The following is a 14,930-nucleotide window of genomic DNA, read 5'->3' as shown; positions in this document are numbered from 1 at the left end:
CTACGCTAAGAATTGTGTTTATCGAGTCCGGACTGCATTGGATAATCTGTTCAAACTCTAAAATTGATTTAATATGAAATCTCATTCAAATGACAAGAATAAGTCAAGAACAAAAAACATAAAATCTGGACTGGTAACATTCTGCACTTGTACGACATTTAAATTGGTAATATTTTTCAGCACTGATAAAATATCTTCTTGTCAAGACAACATTGTGAGAAATATTAAGCCGGTGTGATTTCTCTTTCAGTAACTTGCAATCCACGCATTATGTGACTTAATGCTCCAAACATCTTAGCTGGTCTGAAAATGAAGAGCGTGAGAGAGAACATGTGATTGTTCTGTAACACCTCTCTGTTCCTGCAGCTTGTTAATTTAGCCTCACGAGCTAAATCATATAGCTCCCGTTTTCTCGGTCTCACATCAACACTTCAGCTTCTTCATGCTCACTTCCTCTGGGTGCTTCTCTTGTTACTTATAAAATGTTATTTCTCTCGTTTCGCTTTCCTGTACCTGTTTTGAATGCCAGTGGATCTGTTTCATAGCTAGAAGTAGCAACAAGACAAACTATTAATAACACGTAACTCAGTTATCAGCAAGGACTAGGATTTTACCTTTAATTTTTCTTTTTCTATTATTATGAGTTTTAAGCTCAGTAACCTTATCAGATGGGTCAGAAACATCAATTTTTCTCTTGGCACTTCTATTTCTCCCACCGACTGTGTCAAAAGGATAGTCTGCTTTGCTATTGAATACAACAGAAGTGAATGGAAGCAGCTAAAAATCTTGCCCTCCATACATAATCATTTACAACAACTAACAAACTGTCATGTACAGTTAGTTTTCTCACAACATGCAGCTTGGATTTCAACTGATTAGCCTAAATGGCTAATTGCTGCTACTGAAGGGAATGATTACTGATTTCATTAATTAGCCAATCACATGGCTGTCAGCAGACGTTGGGACTTTGTCATTTTTCTACAAACTTACAGCAAGTGCAAGTAAGGAAACTAATCAACACTTCTCAAAACCTTCCTTTTAAACCTATCTACACTCCATTTAAAGAATGCGAGCAAATGAGCTAATGTGAACGACACTGGAAAAGAGCTAAACGAACGCTGAAGAAAAGGAAGTTAGAATCTACACCTGACGATCCCTTAAGTATTCAAACCCAACGTAGACAAAGGAACAGTGGATATCTGTCAACTGCATTAACATGCTGTTCACCCAGACATGGCTGCACAAATAATACTCCTACTCCCTTTCTGCACATTCTGTCACGGGGACAATAATAGCGAAGGGGGGATTGCAGTGCTTGTCAACAACAGATGGCGTAATCCTGGGAAAGTTACAGACAAGGTGCATGTCTGCGCCTGGAATAATAAACTGTTGCCTGCTGGTAGTGTCTGTCAGTGGTATGTACAGACAGAGTTCACCTGTGTTACCTGCCCATGTGCAAATGCAGGCTAAGTTAATGCCGTCGTTTACGTCGGATTTGTTTAAGAAAGAAAGCCTAAGAACCACGGATTGGGCTTTTCTTTTGAAAACGGAACAACGTGGTAACCTGGGTCTGCCTCGGCTCTACGACTGAAGTGCCGATTATTGTTTCTTTCACCTATTGTTTACTTTTGGAATCAGTCACTTTTGCAGCGTTTGGATCCCGTCCAGGACAAGAACCGGTCGACGCAGTTCGGCCACATGCAACAAGAGATTCCTCTGTCTGAATGCAATGTTCAGTATGAGCGTGTCTCCCGGCCGACTCCCCTTCATGTCACTTTCATTTTTGTCGTCCTTTAATCACATCGGACCAGAATAACAGGGCGAGCAACATGTTGTGCCGTGAGATCATCGCGTCGTTGCCCTTGCACAGAAAGCACACTCACATGGCCATGCCGAACTGCTCCAGCCACTTCTTTTTCAGCTCTTTGGTCTTGAAGAAAAACTCAAAGCCGTTCTGGCCCTGGTTGTGAGTGAGGTAGAATCCGTAGGACCACTGCAACAGAAGCAGACAAAAACAAAAACAAAACTGTTTGAGATAGGAGATGAAACAATGGCAGGCAAAACACACTGAGGGAGAAGAGGCAGAAAAGACAGATGGGGACAAAGAGATGCAAAATGAAGGAGGGATGCCTTGGGGAGAGCAGGCACAAAGACAGAAAGGAGGAGAGCAAATGAAGCGATGCAGAAGAAGAGGGGAGGAGTGTGAGTTAACTGTGGCGCATCGCTGCTGGGTTTCAGACGGCACGCAAAGACCCGGGTCTGCAATTGGCTACAATTATCCACTTTAAAGGCTAAATATCAGCCTGTTAGCTTCCGTGTCGACTCGGGCCTCTGTGGTTTTAGACGGCGTGGCGAAGCAGATGGTTTTGCGTGACGCTTCTCACGACTGCCGGCCGTGGTTTAGAAACTCCTCGCCTCTCGGCTGTGAAGGTTAAGCTGGTCCGGGTTCACCGTGCGGTTAGAACAGAGCAGCGGTGCATTTCCTCGACCGGATGAACGGAGGAAAGGAAAAAGCGCAGAGCCACGCTGGCAGTCCCAGTGGACGCCGTGGCCTGTGCTGAAGGGTGAGAGTGTCTTCCTGCCAATTTGTAAAGGAGAGAAACAATGTTTGTTTTGTTTTTCTACGAGAGCCGTTTTATCTTTTTTGTTTTAAAGAGGTCTGCTGGCTGCTATTAAAAAGCTATTAGCCTTCATTATAAAGTCATGGGAAGACTAAGTAAACACCAGAATTAAATAGCTCTTTTTTTTGCAGTATTACTGAGGAACACAGTAGTCCCTCAGTTCCTTTCAAAGCTCTCTTTAGGTGCCACCACAGGATATCAATCAGGTTGAAGTGGGAACTTTGACTGGATCATCACAACCTCGATTCGTTTCATAATCAGCCATTCTGTCATTTTCTGTAGCGCGTGTGATCATCCTCTCATTTGTATGACAAAATATTGGACACGCTTTAATGTAATGAGAAAGTATATCACACGGTGCTGAAGGCCTCTAGCTACAAAACAAGCCCAGACAATCACTCCTCTACCACTGTACTTGACAACTAGGCTGAGGGGTTTCAGGCGTGTGTGATTTTCTCCAACCAAAGCTTTAAATTACCTTATAATTTTCCCAGATTGATGAGCAACAATGGCCGCTTGTATTATTAATGATGTCGTTTCTCCTTGCCATTTGTGTTACACCTGTATAATGGAGATCATCAAACTCCCAAAACTCCTGCAATGCCTAAAAATGTATTAAAATCTACATTTAGATTTTAATAAATCTCAATTTATTAAAATGTAGATTTATTGTAAGTGGCGATGGAAGATATTATTCTCAAATCTTATTCATAAATCTATGTATTTATATATGTTTTACTTGCTAATTGCTAGCTTGCGGTTATTGATTATGTACATGTGAACTTTTCCATTTATTTTACCCCAAAGGATGGACCAGGATTCTTTAAAATATTTAGTTTTGAATATTAAAGCCAGAATGATGGTCTTTACACGGTTTAACTTGGCTTAGATACAAACTAGCAACAATTTGGAGTTCTTCGCTAGTTTTGCTGATAATGTTTAGCTAGTAGTTTTGCTAGCTTGATAGCAAGCTGCCAAGCATTCAGGCAATTAGCATAAAGCTGTTTGTTTGTAGTTTTTGTAATAAAAGAAATAAAAAGTAGCAATAGCAAGGAGTTAATGAGAAAGGTTTTAGCTTGACGTTTTGCTAGCTAGCTGTTGAAGAAAGGTGTTCAGGATGTTCGCAGCCGTTCCTGTGACCCTGGACTGCAAACTAATTTGAATACTTCAGGACTGATACCAAATGAAGCTGATGCAGTAACTTTTAGGAAATTTTCAAATCCCTACCATTTTAACTGAAAAATGTTCCAACACAAAGCATTTTTTCTCTTTGCAATACTAAGTTGGGTCTCGAAACAGCAACTTTTTAATGAAAACAGACTTGGGGATGCCCACTTTTTAAACTTGGATAAAGAGTTTTCCAAGAAACTTCTCATTTGTGCCAGAGAGTATGGACTAACAACTTAGACCAAACAAAACAGAAAATATTCCACCCAAAAAGTGAGTAAACTGAAAATCTTGCTTTTTTTTAAAGGCAAAAAAAAAAAAGTTCACCGACAATAATTTATTTCTCCTTTGCTTCATTTAAATATTTCCTACTAAAGCTATTGCTAAGCTAGAGAAATTACAATAAAATCATCTGTGGGGTTTCAATAGGAAAAACATATGACCCGATAACTTTTAACTTGGCGTCTTTGGCTGAAATAATGCTTTATCTGAAAGCATTTAAACATAATTTATAAAAACAAAAAACAGAAGCTTATGTTTTGTTGACTGTCTTTGGTCTCTGAATACTTTATGCAGAACCGTTTTACCTCCAGATAATCTGCATACCAACATTGCTTTTATGATGGAGGTTCTCATCTTCGCTACCTTCAAGCAAACATGTTCATTTCCATCACGGCTAGCGCAAATATAGCACCAAAGAAAACGCGTTACATTCTTCATGTCAGAGGTGAACGACGCCGAAACGGCTGCAACCTTCATAAATGTAATCCTGTAAGCCCATATGGGCCTAAGCCCACTAATGTCTGCTATTACTGCGTCATTATTACCCAAATCAATGTTTCCTGGCACGCCTTAGATATCATTCTTCATTATGATTGGCAATATTTTCCCCCAGTTGGCACTTTGTATTCACTGTGTGTACAAGAGTAGTCAGGCCCAAAGCGAGGTTTAATGATAGCACCATCTGGGAGGAGGCAGGCTGTTCCAGTCTGACACTGTTTCAGAAGGATGCGGAGAGAAAAAAAAAATGAATAAGGGAATGTAAAACAAGAGCAGGAACAAGCATGTAGCAAATTATTTAGGACTGCTTTCTGTTAATTATTTTGTTGTTCCTGTTATGAGCCTGAAAGGTTTTTGCGTGTAGCTCATTTTCGGAGCACGCCGGGGGATTTATGGCACAGAAGGCGGCAGCGGGGTAGAGAGACTGTTACAGGTGCTTATAAGACCCTATAAAGAAGCATGCTAAGTTCATTTTCATTCAGTTTTATGAACCTGGGTGTATCTGACAAATGGTTATGGTCGTTCATTACGCAGAAATAGCTCCGCTAATTGGTTTGTCAGGACTCCAACGTCTTCTCCGAGCTTTGCTGACTCAGTCATAAAGAGGCAATAACGGGCCTGACGTCGCAGAACTTGCCTCCATTAAGGCGGACGACTCGTTAGGTGGGGCTTGTTTTATTCGTGTCATCTTACGGCATGTTAATAGAGCAATTTTCCTATTATTTTATCTGTTTTAGAAGCTAAATATTACAGCAAAACTGTAAAACGGACAACAGGGCTGCATCCTGCTGGGAAAGCCTACACGGCGCGAAGCTGTTTGTGAGATTTAATACCATCCGAAGCTCTTCAGTAAATCACAGTTAAAGTGGGAGAGAGACTTGGTGAAGTACTGCAGTATAAAATTTTAAGTGAAGTCTCCCAGACATACGGTATTTTATATTCAAAGCCTTTGACCAATAAATCCATACAGAAGCATTCTTAATAATAATTAGAAACAAACGTACAGACACAAACTACACGTTTTCAGGAACATGTTAAAAAAAATTAAAAATCCAGTTTTTACGGTTTTGAAAAGCTTTTAAAAGCTCTCCGAAGGGAAAGTCACGGAAAGATTCGTCTTTCTTCTTTGCCAAAGTGTAACTGGTTTACTATCTTAGAATTGGAACAGGTTTTCTCATCACCATGTTTTACTTTTGCAATAAGCAAAGAGAGAGAGAGAGAGAGAAAACAACCTACAACTGATTGACAGAAAGATTTTGAGCCAAATTGAAAAGTAGACTGACTTGTTTCAGAGCAGATTTATGACAATTGCCTACAGGCTCTTGGCAACGTGTTCACACCTCTTGAACTTTTTTTCCACATTTTGTCAAGTTGCAACCACAAACTTTATTTGTGAGTTTGGGACGCCCTTATGTCTGTTTTGCACATCTAATGTGACATTTTTGCCCATTCTTCTTTGCAAAGTGCTCCAACTCAGTGAGATTGATTGGAATATGGATTTACTTTAAAGGCAATTTGTTGCACAGGATTTGATTTAGAGGTATTTCAGTATTTGGTGCTGAATACATATTAACAGCCCCACTTTTCAGATTTTATAAGTAAAAAAAATATATATATTGAAAAACATGCATCGTTTTTCTGATGTTTTCCAACTCTGCATCGCGTTTGGTCTAATATAAATCCCAGTAAAATAAACTAAACTTTATGGTTGTAATGGGACAAAATGCAAATATGTTAGGGGTGTGAATAATTTTAGTAGGCTCTGCAAGCCTTGCAGTGATGCAACATGCATTACACCTAATATGAGAGGCAAAACATAAACTCTCAGTATGAATGCTGCGCAGCAAATTGGGAATCATTTCTCAAACTTTCATCACGTTCTAAGACAGCCGTTTGAACTATTGCGTCTTCGGCGCCCAGACCTTCCTGTTCTCCTTGTCGGATGTCGGGTTGTTGGTGATCTTGAAGAGGTGCAGGTCAATCACTTCCTTCATCTCGTAGTTGTCCCCTCGGCGCTTGCAAACGATCACGGCAGCGTCGAACAGGAAGATGTGCCTGCGGAAGAAATCGAATTCTATCTGCATCTGTTTTTGCAGTGATTTACCTAAAAAAAAAAACATTGTTTTTTGTTTTTTTTTAACAGAGTAAGCAGCGTGGCACGAGCGCCCCTCTGTTGCTGCTTTTAAAGCTCTTATATCCACCATATTTGTGCTCTAAGCTGGACCAGACAATGTCTCTCCCTCAGATTCCCTTAATGACATTCATTTGCTACGGTGCAGTTCACCCAATTACATCAGTTAGCGGGGAATAACAGGTTTGGTTTCATCGACACTTCGTCCTGAGCTTCTGCCTTCTCTGGAAGGCTTCCAGCAGCATCTCCCCTTCTTTCTGTCTGGATTCACTTGACGTCCTACCTGTCCTGCTTAGCTCGTTTGTCCACTGAGGTCACCCGCACCTCCCCATCGCCTTTGGGTCTCCCGTAATTGCTCAGAGGTTGGTTCTGGGGAGGCAGATAAAGAGAAAGACAGATCGCTTTTCGACTGGCGGCACAAACCCAGAGCACTGAATCACCACCGTGGCATTATTTGGACTCACCAGGTTTTCAATGGATCTCTGATACTGCTCTATTTCTCGCAACGTCTCATTGTCCCGTTTGACTTCGTTGACGTACTGCGCCAAATCCTGCACACACACACACACACACGCACACACACATCAAAAAAGCGATGAGTGTACTTCAACTTTAGTCCACAAAGAAAAGTTTGGAAAGTTGCGTGGAGGACTTAATGCTCGTACATTTTTCCCACAGTAAGTTTTCAAACGTTTCCAGCACCAAACTTTGGAGATAAAAACAATACAAGGAAAAAAAGAAGACAGTTTCAATTCACTATTATATGAGATTACTTTTTTTTTTCCAGAGCTGGGTAGTAACTAGTTACATTTACTCATTTACATTTACTTGAGTAACATAAAAAAAAAAAAAGAAAAAAAAAAAGAGACTTCTAGGAGTATTTTTACTGTGCTGTACTTTTTACTTTTACTTGAGTGATTTTATTATGAAGTATCAAGTAATTTTACTCTTACTTGAGTAAAATTTCTGGATACTGCACCCACTTTACAATAGGAACAAGTTTGTTTTAACTAAAAAGTCACCAGTTTTTGTTAGTTTTGTATTGAAGTAAACGTATGTTTTACTTTTATTCGAATAAAATATGTTGAAGAAGTGCTACTCTACCACTTCTGTTTATTACTGTTACTAATAATGTCTTGCAAGAGTATTCTAACAAGAAGGGACAACGTAAACTTAGAATCTAATAAAAGTTTATGTTTTGAAAATTCCCATACACACACACTAATAAATTCCCCCAATTTCAGTAAGACCACCTTTATTTTATAACACAGATCAACAATAAATATTCATTACATTGAACAGATCGATTAATGTTAAGTTAAATTACCTTCTTGCTCAAGTTAATTGATTAAACACCTTGTAAATGATCACCTGACTTCCTGCTGGAAGTCTTTTCTGCTAGCAGTTTGCTCCAATCTTCATACAAAACTGCAGATAGAATATCAAGAGCTTTCCAAACCTCGAAAGCACATTATTGAAATTCATGCACTTCAAAGATCCTCAAATGTATTCCCCACTCTTTCAGCTTACATGTTTGCATTTTGTCGGGTTGCAGCCGCAAGTTTTTATGCATTTTACTGGGATTTATCTGAGCAGATCAACATCAGGTTGATGCATAAAAGCTCTGAATTTGTAAAGTTGGTGGGTAAATTTTTTTGTTTTTCACAGCTTTGAAAAAAAAAAATCAATGTCCATTAATTTATTAATTGGCTTTAGTAACAAAACTTCTACATTCTCAGTGAATGTTGGGATGGGATTATAGAAATACCTTCATGGCATCCAGCGCTGTCCGTAGATTACTTTTTTCAGAGGCGTCATGGGTGTGTTTTACCAGTTCCTGTTGAACGAAGCAAAAAATAAATAAAAGAAATAAAAAAAAATAATAATAATCACAGAGAAAAGAACCAAAAAAAAATGAAGGCGAATAAAAGACAGCGTACACACAAACATTGATAAAGAGCCGGTACATGCGACATAAAAACTTAAAAGTTTATGCTCTGGAAAGAAAATGAAAACAGCCAGCCCGGTCCTAAAATAAATCAGACACAGTGTGTGTGTGTGTGTGTTGTGTTTTATTCCTCCGATCTATAGGAGGTTGTGTGCATGCGCGTCAGTTTATATCTGAAAGTATTTGCCAGTGCGGCAGTGCTACGTAAACTAGACATCTAGACTTCGGCGGTGAAGGATAAGAACAGATGTCATGCATGCATGAGGCCACACTGAGGGAGATTGTGTGCGCGTGCTTGTGTGTATGTGTGTGTGTTTTTGTTTGTCCTGCCTGGCGTTTCTCAAATCCCCGGTGTCACTCAAGCTCAACCGGGGCATTATTATCACGAGCAAGACGACAGAGGCCTATTTATCAAGCCTGTGCTCTGACCTCCCCGCATCCACAGAGATACAGAGGCTGGGAGTCTTGCTGATAGCGGGCGGCCAAACGTGATGGACTTATTGAGGGAATTCAAACGGGGGAGAGGAGAAAGGACAAGAGCTAATGGCTGATGACCAAAAAAAGTGGGGGGGGGGAAGAAGACAAAGAAAGGAAGAGGCGGTGGATGAAAGAGAGAGGAAGTGACGAGGCATTAGTTGGAGAGATTCTAGATGCCACCAGAATCTCTCCAAACAGCTAAACAGCTAAGCTAGCTGTTACTCAGCTGTTCTATGGGGATTTGGACCCATGTTGACACAAGACGATGTGCTTTGTATCTACGCACATTTTCCTAAATATCATTTTTACTTTTTGGCACGGGTGCTACAAAAAGGTGGGCGAAAGGGGCCCCATGCCCACTTCTATAAATTGGCTGCCCCCTCTTCCACCGCTCTTCCCTGCCTAGGCACTTTTCAACGCGTAATTTTTCAGATGAATACCAAAATAAAGAGCTTAAAAGACTTGTAATATTTACGCATTCACTTTTATCCATCTTTATATCAATTTTTTCCCATTTTTCTTTTTATTTGCGCCCCTCCAGAGAACCTAATTTCGGAGTTTTCATTTAAATTCAACACACTCAAGATGGGAAAATTACAATATGGAACTTTTTTCCCCAAACCGTGCAGTAACCATACCCATAACCTACATAACACATCAACATTATTAGTGTATTATATAAGTGTAACAGACACTTTGATAAATGTCATCGTAACATAATTAATAAAAAAGGCTTCAGTTGTTCAGTTGAATTGCTGTTGTTTATGCCATCAAATTTACAAAATTTTATACAAAAACATGATAATAGATGCAACAAGTATTTTAAGATATACCACAAAATTTAGTAGGCCAATCCTGATGAACTCTGCAAGTCTAATTTATGATTTTTGGATCTAGAATCTACAGAGATCTTAAGTTCTCCTGTTTGCTTATTTTCTTTGCAAATAATAATGAATAAATCTCTATTGCTAATGTGTTTCTTATTATTAAAGTATTACTAATGTGCAAAATGTGTAGAGGAGTGTTATTTTCAGAGAAAATGCTGAAAAAGGACTTCTAGTCTCAGGCAGTCTTTCTACTTGTTAGTCTCTGCTGTTGCTCAACCCTCCTTTCATCGCCTTACTTTATTTATTTTCTTCTTTCTACTTCGCCCTCGATCGTCTGTATCGAATGACAATTACACTGAGGTCATTCTAAACTCAGTCATAAAGTAGATACACAAACAGTCAGGATGAGCTGCAGAGCCTGAAGGACAAATGCAGGGAGGAGGATGGAAAAAATGCAGACAATGCTGCCTCTGGTGGACACATGGTGTAATAACAGCTGTCTTAGAATTATTATTTTTTTCTTTTTAGATCAAAAACTTACTGATTTAGCTGAGAATGTCCTGTTGAAAGTCTGTCGAGACACTGTTGTTTACAGTGACATCTTAAATGTCTGACTAATGAGAGGTTTGTAAGAAACATAGATGCTGATTTTTGAAGACAACTTAATTACACGGATGATTTGCAGAAGGCTTGTGAAAAAGCTTCACATTGCTTCTCAGTCTCACAGAAAATCAGAAGAGATCCTTTTTTTACTGCCTTATCAGAAAAACATATATGTGAAATCAACTGATGCGTAGTATGTAAATAAATTTCTGTTTTTTTCTTTTAAAGCTGTACCTGCAAAAGGAGATGATACTTCAGCACCCGCTGCATGGGAACCACAAGCAGGTCTCTCAAGGTGAACTTGCCATAATTGGCTCTTTTAGAACATTCCTGCAGAAAGATTTAACAATAAAAATAATAATAAAATCATTAATAGGTACATTGTACTATATATTAATCCCTTTGGCAATACTATTTTGCATTTTTCCAGAAAGAAATGTGTTTATTTTCTAACTTATACACATGTACTGATGCATATGCTTCAAGTTTCACAGCAAAATGCAATGCTTAATGAATCATCACCATCTCCTGCAATGCCTCCTTTGCTCACTTGAGGGCATCCTCTTTTCACTCTGTGCAGCTTGAAAACTCTAAACGTGTCATCCTGCCCTGTGGGACATTTATTGATCTCTTTGTCATTTTAAAGCAGCCATGAAGCTGTTCACCTCTAGCTTCATGCGCACGTCCTCCCTGTTTTTGCAGATGTCGTCCAGCGTGGTGATGGCCGTCTCCACGTGACTGCAGTATTTCCCATAGATCAACAACCTGCGTCCGGTCAGAGCAGAAGGACGAAACCGATCAGTAGACAAAACTTCACACAGATTTTCGTAGGTTGATTGCAATCTTACGACCGATATGAGATCACAAAATTGTACTAGAAAACTAGAAAATTATAAACACCCGTTTTTTTCCTGTTAAAGTAGGAAACAAACACAGTAGGGTTGCAACTAACAGTTATTTTAGTAATTGCTCAATCTATCCATTATTACAACGATTAATCAGATTTTAAAAAGTGGCATATTCTAAAGATTTTTCATTTAGATACGTAAGCCTTTGTTTTACAATATTAGAAAGAGATTTAAAAGAAAAAGCAATTCAGTTCCTTTTTTAAATAAGAAAAATAAAAATATAAAAAACATTACCTTAAATGCAATTATGGCACTAATTGAATACATTTGAATCAGATTACACAAAATGCATATATTTTTAAACAGTTTTTGGGTTAATACTCAAGTTTATGAATCAATTACCAAATTAGTTGACCATCAATAATTGATTAATCTGATTAATTACAGCATAATGAAAATGAAATCTGAGCATGTTTTGTCAAAAAATGAAGTTAAGAGAGGATGTAAAATTGCACGGTCTTGTCCTGCTTTCATGAGGAAGCGGGGGGAAAAAAAACCCCAGTAAAAATTAGATGCTCCTGGTGTTGCTTTTTACCTTTCTTTAAAACTTATGAAGATCTGGTAAAGATTTTGGGAACTTCTCTGGTGGACCGACTCTTGGATCTCCAGCAATAAACCCTTGTGAACCTTAACCAATTCCTAAAAAAGCAGACAGAAAATTACATGAATCAGCGCAGACCGTAAAACATTTGTGAGGATTATTTTCCCCTATCCTGAGCTCTAACGGTTTTGTAGCAGGTACATTTCATTAAAAATTAAGACCTTTTAGTCTCAACAGACATACCTGCAACCTACCAACAATACTTGACCGAGCTTTAAATGTGGCAGGAATTTTAGATGCACTTTGTTTCAACAGCAGAAAAATTCACAGAGCAAAACCTGAAGGAATTTAAAAGCCCCAGATCCCACGGTCAGACTCGAAGCAGCATGTATCAATAAATTTCGTAGGGAAAAAAAAAACTTGAGTGGGTGTTTTGGTTGTCAGCAGAGAGGTTCGCACAATCAGGTTTTGCTGGCATTTTGTGCACATTTGAAATTGTAAATCCAGCAAATAGAACATATATTATATTTCTGCCCTTTTAAAAAAAAGATTGATTCTCTCTCCAAATTTCCTCAGGATCGAGCTAAACAAAATCTGACTTTTTAGCAGCTAACCATTAGCTGCAAACCACTTGTCTACCTGTATGTTTTTATGATTTTATGAAACCTGCATTGATTTTGTACTACTAACAAACAGTTGTTATGATGCTACTCTGCAAAGAAACAGAAAACACAGAAAATGTTTACCTGTTTTAACTCTGAAAAACTAGCACTGTCACTGGTAGCATGTTAGCATAGGGGATTTTGGCTTCTAGCATGACTGCTACAAACCACAATATCTAAAAAAGAAGTTGTAATAATATATTTTTTTAAATACATGGCTGATTTTCAGAGTAACGTCGCAGAAATTGTTTACTCCTAATAAACAATTACTATCATATTACTCTGCAAAGCAACAAAAAAACAGAAAATAAGCACTGTCACTGTTAGCATGGAGCGCATTAGCTTCTAGCAAGACTGTTGCCAGTCAAGACCACTAAAAGAACTACAATATCGAAAAAGTTATTATAAAATTCAAAATATATTACATACAAATAAGTAAAACTGAATAAGAGAACATAAAAAAATTGGAAATATATGTCTGTCCGTAGGTGGTGTGGTTTCAAACTTTACTTAACTTTCAGTTGACAATAACTCACCGGAATATTCACAAACACCTTCTCCATCTCAACCGTAGAAAAAAACATGGTGAGGGGCATCATAAAGTGCTGCGGGAGAAACAGAAAGAGAAAAGAACGCATGGGAATGAAAGCTCGTTCCTCCAGTGAAAGTGGGGGAGTCATTTTGAACGAGACGCTATTATATTATGGAGGCCCAGCTGCAAAGAGCTGCAGTAAGCAGAAACAACCAGGCCTGTCTGGGTCACGGCAATAATCTCATTTTCAGAGTGTGCAATTTAATGATTTCCCCTCTCCGAAAACTCCCACCACACAGTCAATTCTGCATCTCGATGGAGTAGGGGAGCGCAAACAAAATTTCACCATAACAAAAGTCATCTACTGTGGCTCTCCGCTGGGAAATCAGGCAAGGGCCCTTTTTTAGTGGACGTTAACATACACAAGGGGGAAGAAGACAAGTAGTTTTGGCTGGGGGTCTGGAACCGGTGGGTCTCCTATAGTCCTGGGAAAATGCAGAGTAAGATGGAAAAGATGTAGTTTTGGCAAAAAAAATTGTAATTGTATTGTTCCAGACTCCACTTTCCACGGTTCATCTTCCTTTACGTCCATTTTAGAAAATGAAAAACCGAGTGGAAAAAATACAAAATCTTGGTCTTTCTTAAACTCATTCTACTGTTTGACAGCAAATTTCCTTTTTTCCCCCACCCCTATTTGGAGTGAGTTTGTTTCAATTTCACATTATACAGCGGTGAAGGAGATTCAGTTGATTTTCAGTGCTCTTGAAAATGTTTGAAAATACCCGTTAGGGGGTGTACTTTTATCTAACAAATTTCCATTTTTTTCCATCAAAGCAGCTGAATGAGACCTCCAATACACTTTGCTTAAAGGAAAATTATTATATTATGCTATAAGTGGCTAATAGCAATAATTTACCCCTTTTGTAAAGCTTATTTAGGTGCAAGTTGTACTAATTATGATATCTTGCAGTAACTGTAATAATTCTTTTCGAAAGAAAAAGTATTTTTGTACCTGTCGTATATAAAGCAAACTACTTTTTGCCTACATTCAGATCTTTATTTCAAATTTTATTGTATTTTAAATACTTTTTATGGTTTTGTGCGATTCAATAATGACATGCAGTAATGGGAACGACTTCAAAAGTCCCAGTTTCTCGTATATTTTTTCTGTACGTGTTTGGGGTGTTTGGCCTTGTTGTCTCGCAACAAAAAGATTCTCAGAAGAGTCCTGGATCCAATATTTATTGGGGGGGGAAATGCTGATTTTTACGCTTTTTCCCCTGGTGTACCTTACTCTCTACCAGTTCGGATGCAAATAGATTTTTTTGATCATTATAGATGGTTAGTGCAACCCTATGTTTCAGTTTTCTGGTGGTTTTGTTTGTCTCCCTTTCCACTGTCCTCATTAGAAACAGTACAAAGATAACCATAGGTTCTTGTCAAACCTTACTTTTCACAATTCTCTTTTTTTTTCTTTCCCTCTCTCTCTTTTTTCAGTTTGTTTGCAGGTACGGCCAAGTTTATTCATTTGATTTTTGTCAAAAATCCACACAAGATCTACAAGGTTATTTCTCTTTCAGGCCACATTAACACAAAAGGGAAACAAGATGGCAAATTAAAAGTTTATATTAATACTATAAATGACAAATTGTACGTTATACTCTGTTAAAGTGTTCAAAGCCATCAGTAAACAAAAGCACCTGTTATGATAGAATGAGTGTACTTTGGAGTCC

The 14,930-nt window shown here is 38.5% G+C and overlaps 1 protein-coding gene across 2 annotated transcripts in view; it reads right to left on the bottom strand.

Annotated features, from left to right (window-relative positions):
• Positions 1-14,930, bottom strand: part of LOC122823935 (guanine nucleotide exchange factor VAV3) — a 93,556-nt gene that overhangs the window by 29,856 nt on the left and 48,770 nt on the right. For both annotated transcript variants that reach the window (XM_044103990.1, XM_044103991.1), the window contains exons 7-15: positions 13,202-13,270; positions 11,998-12,101; positions 11,220-11,319; positions 10,789-10,884; positions 8,468-8,536; positions 7,164-7,250; positions 6,983-7,068; positions 6,491-6,623; positions 1,884-1,993 (exon numbers count right to left, since the gene is read on the bottom strand). In XM_044103990.1, coding sequence (XP_043959925.1) covers positions 1,884-1,993; positions 6,491-6,623; positions 6,983-7,068; positions 7,164-7,250; positions 8,468-8,536; positions 10,789-10,884; positions 11,220-11,319; positions 11,998-12,101; positions 13,202-13,270 — 854 coding nt within the window. The remainder of the gene's footprint in view (positions 1-1,883; positions 1,994-6,490; positions 6,624-6,982; positions 7,069-7,163; positions 7,251-8,467; positions 8,537-10,788; positions 10,885-11,219; positions 11,320-11,997; positions 12,102-13,201; positions 13,271-14,930) is intronic.

The sequence above is a fragment of the Gambusia affinis genome, linkage group LG21 (genome assembly GCF_019740435.1).
Source record: "Gambusia affinis linkage group LG21, SWU_Gaff_1.0, whole genome shotgun sequence".
Taxonomy (NCBI): domain Eukaryota; kingdom Metazoa; phylum Chordata; class Actinopteri; order Cyprinodontiformes; family Poeciliidae; genus Gambusia; species Gambusia affinis.
The sequence above is the reverse complement of the archived record's forward strand: the minus strand, read 5'-3'. Positions and strand labels throughout refer to the sequence as shown.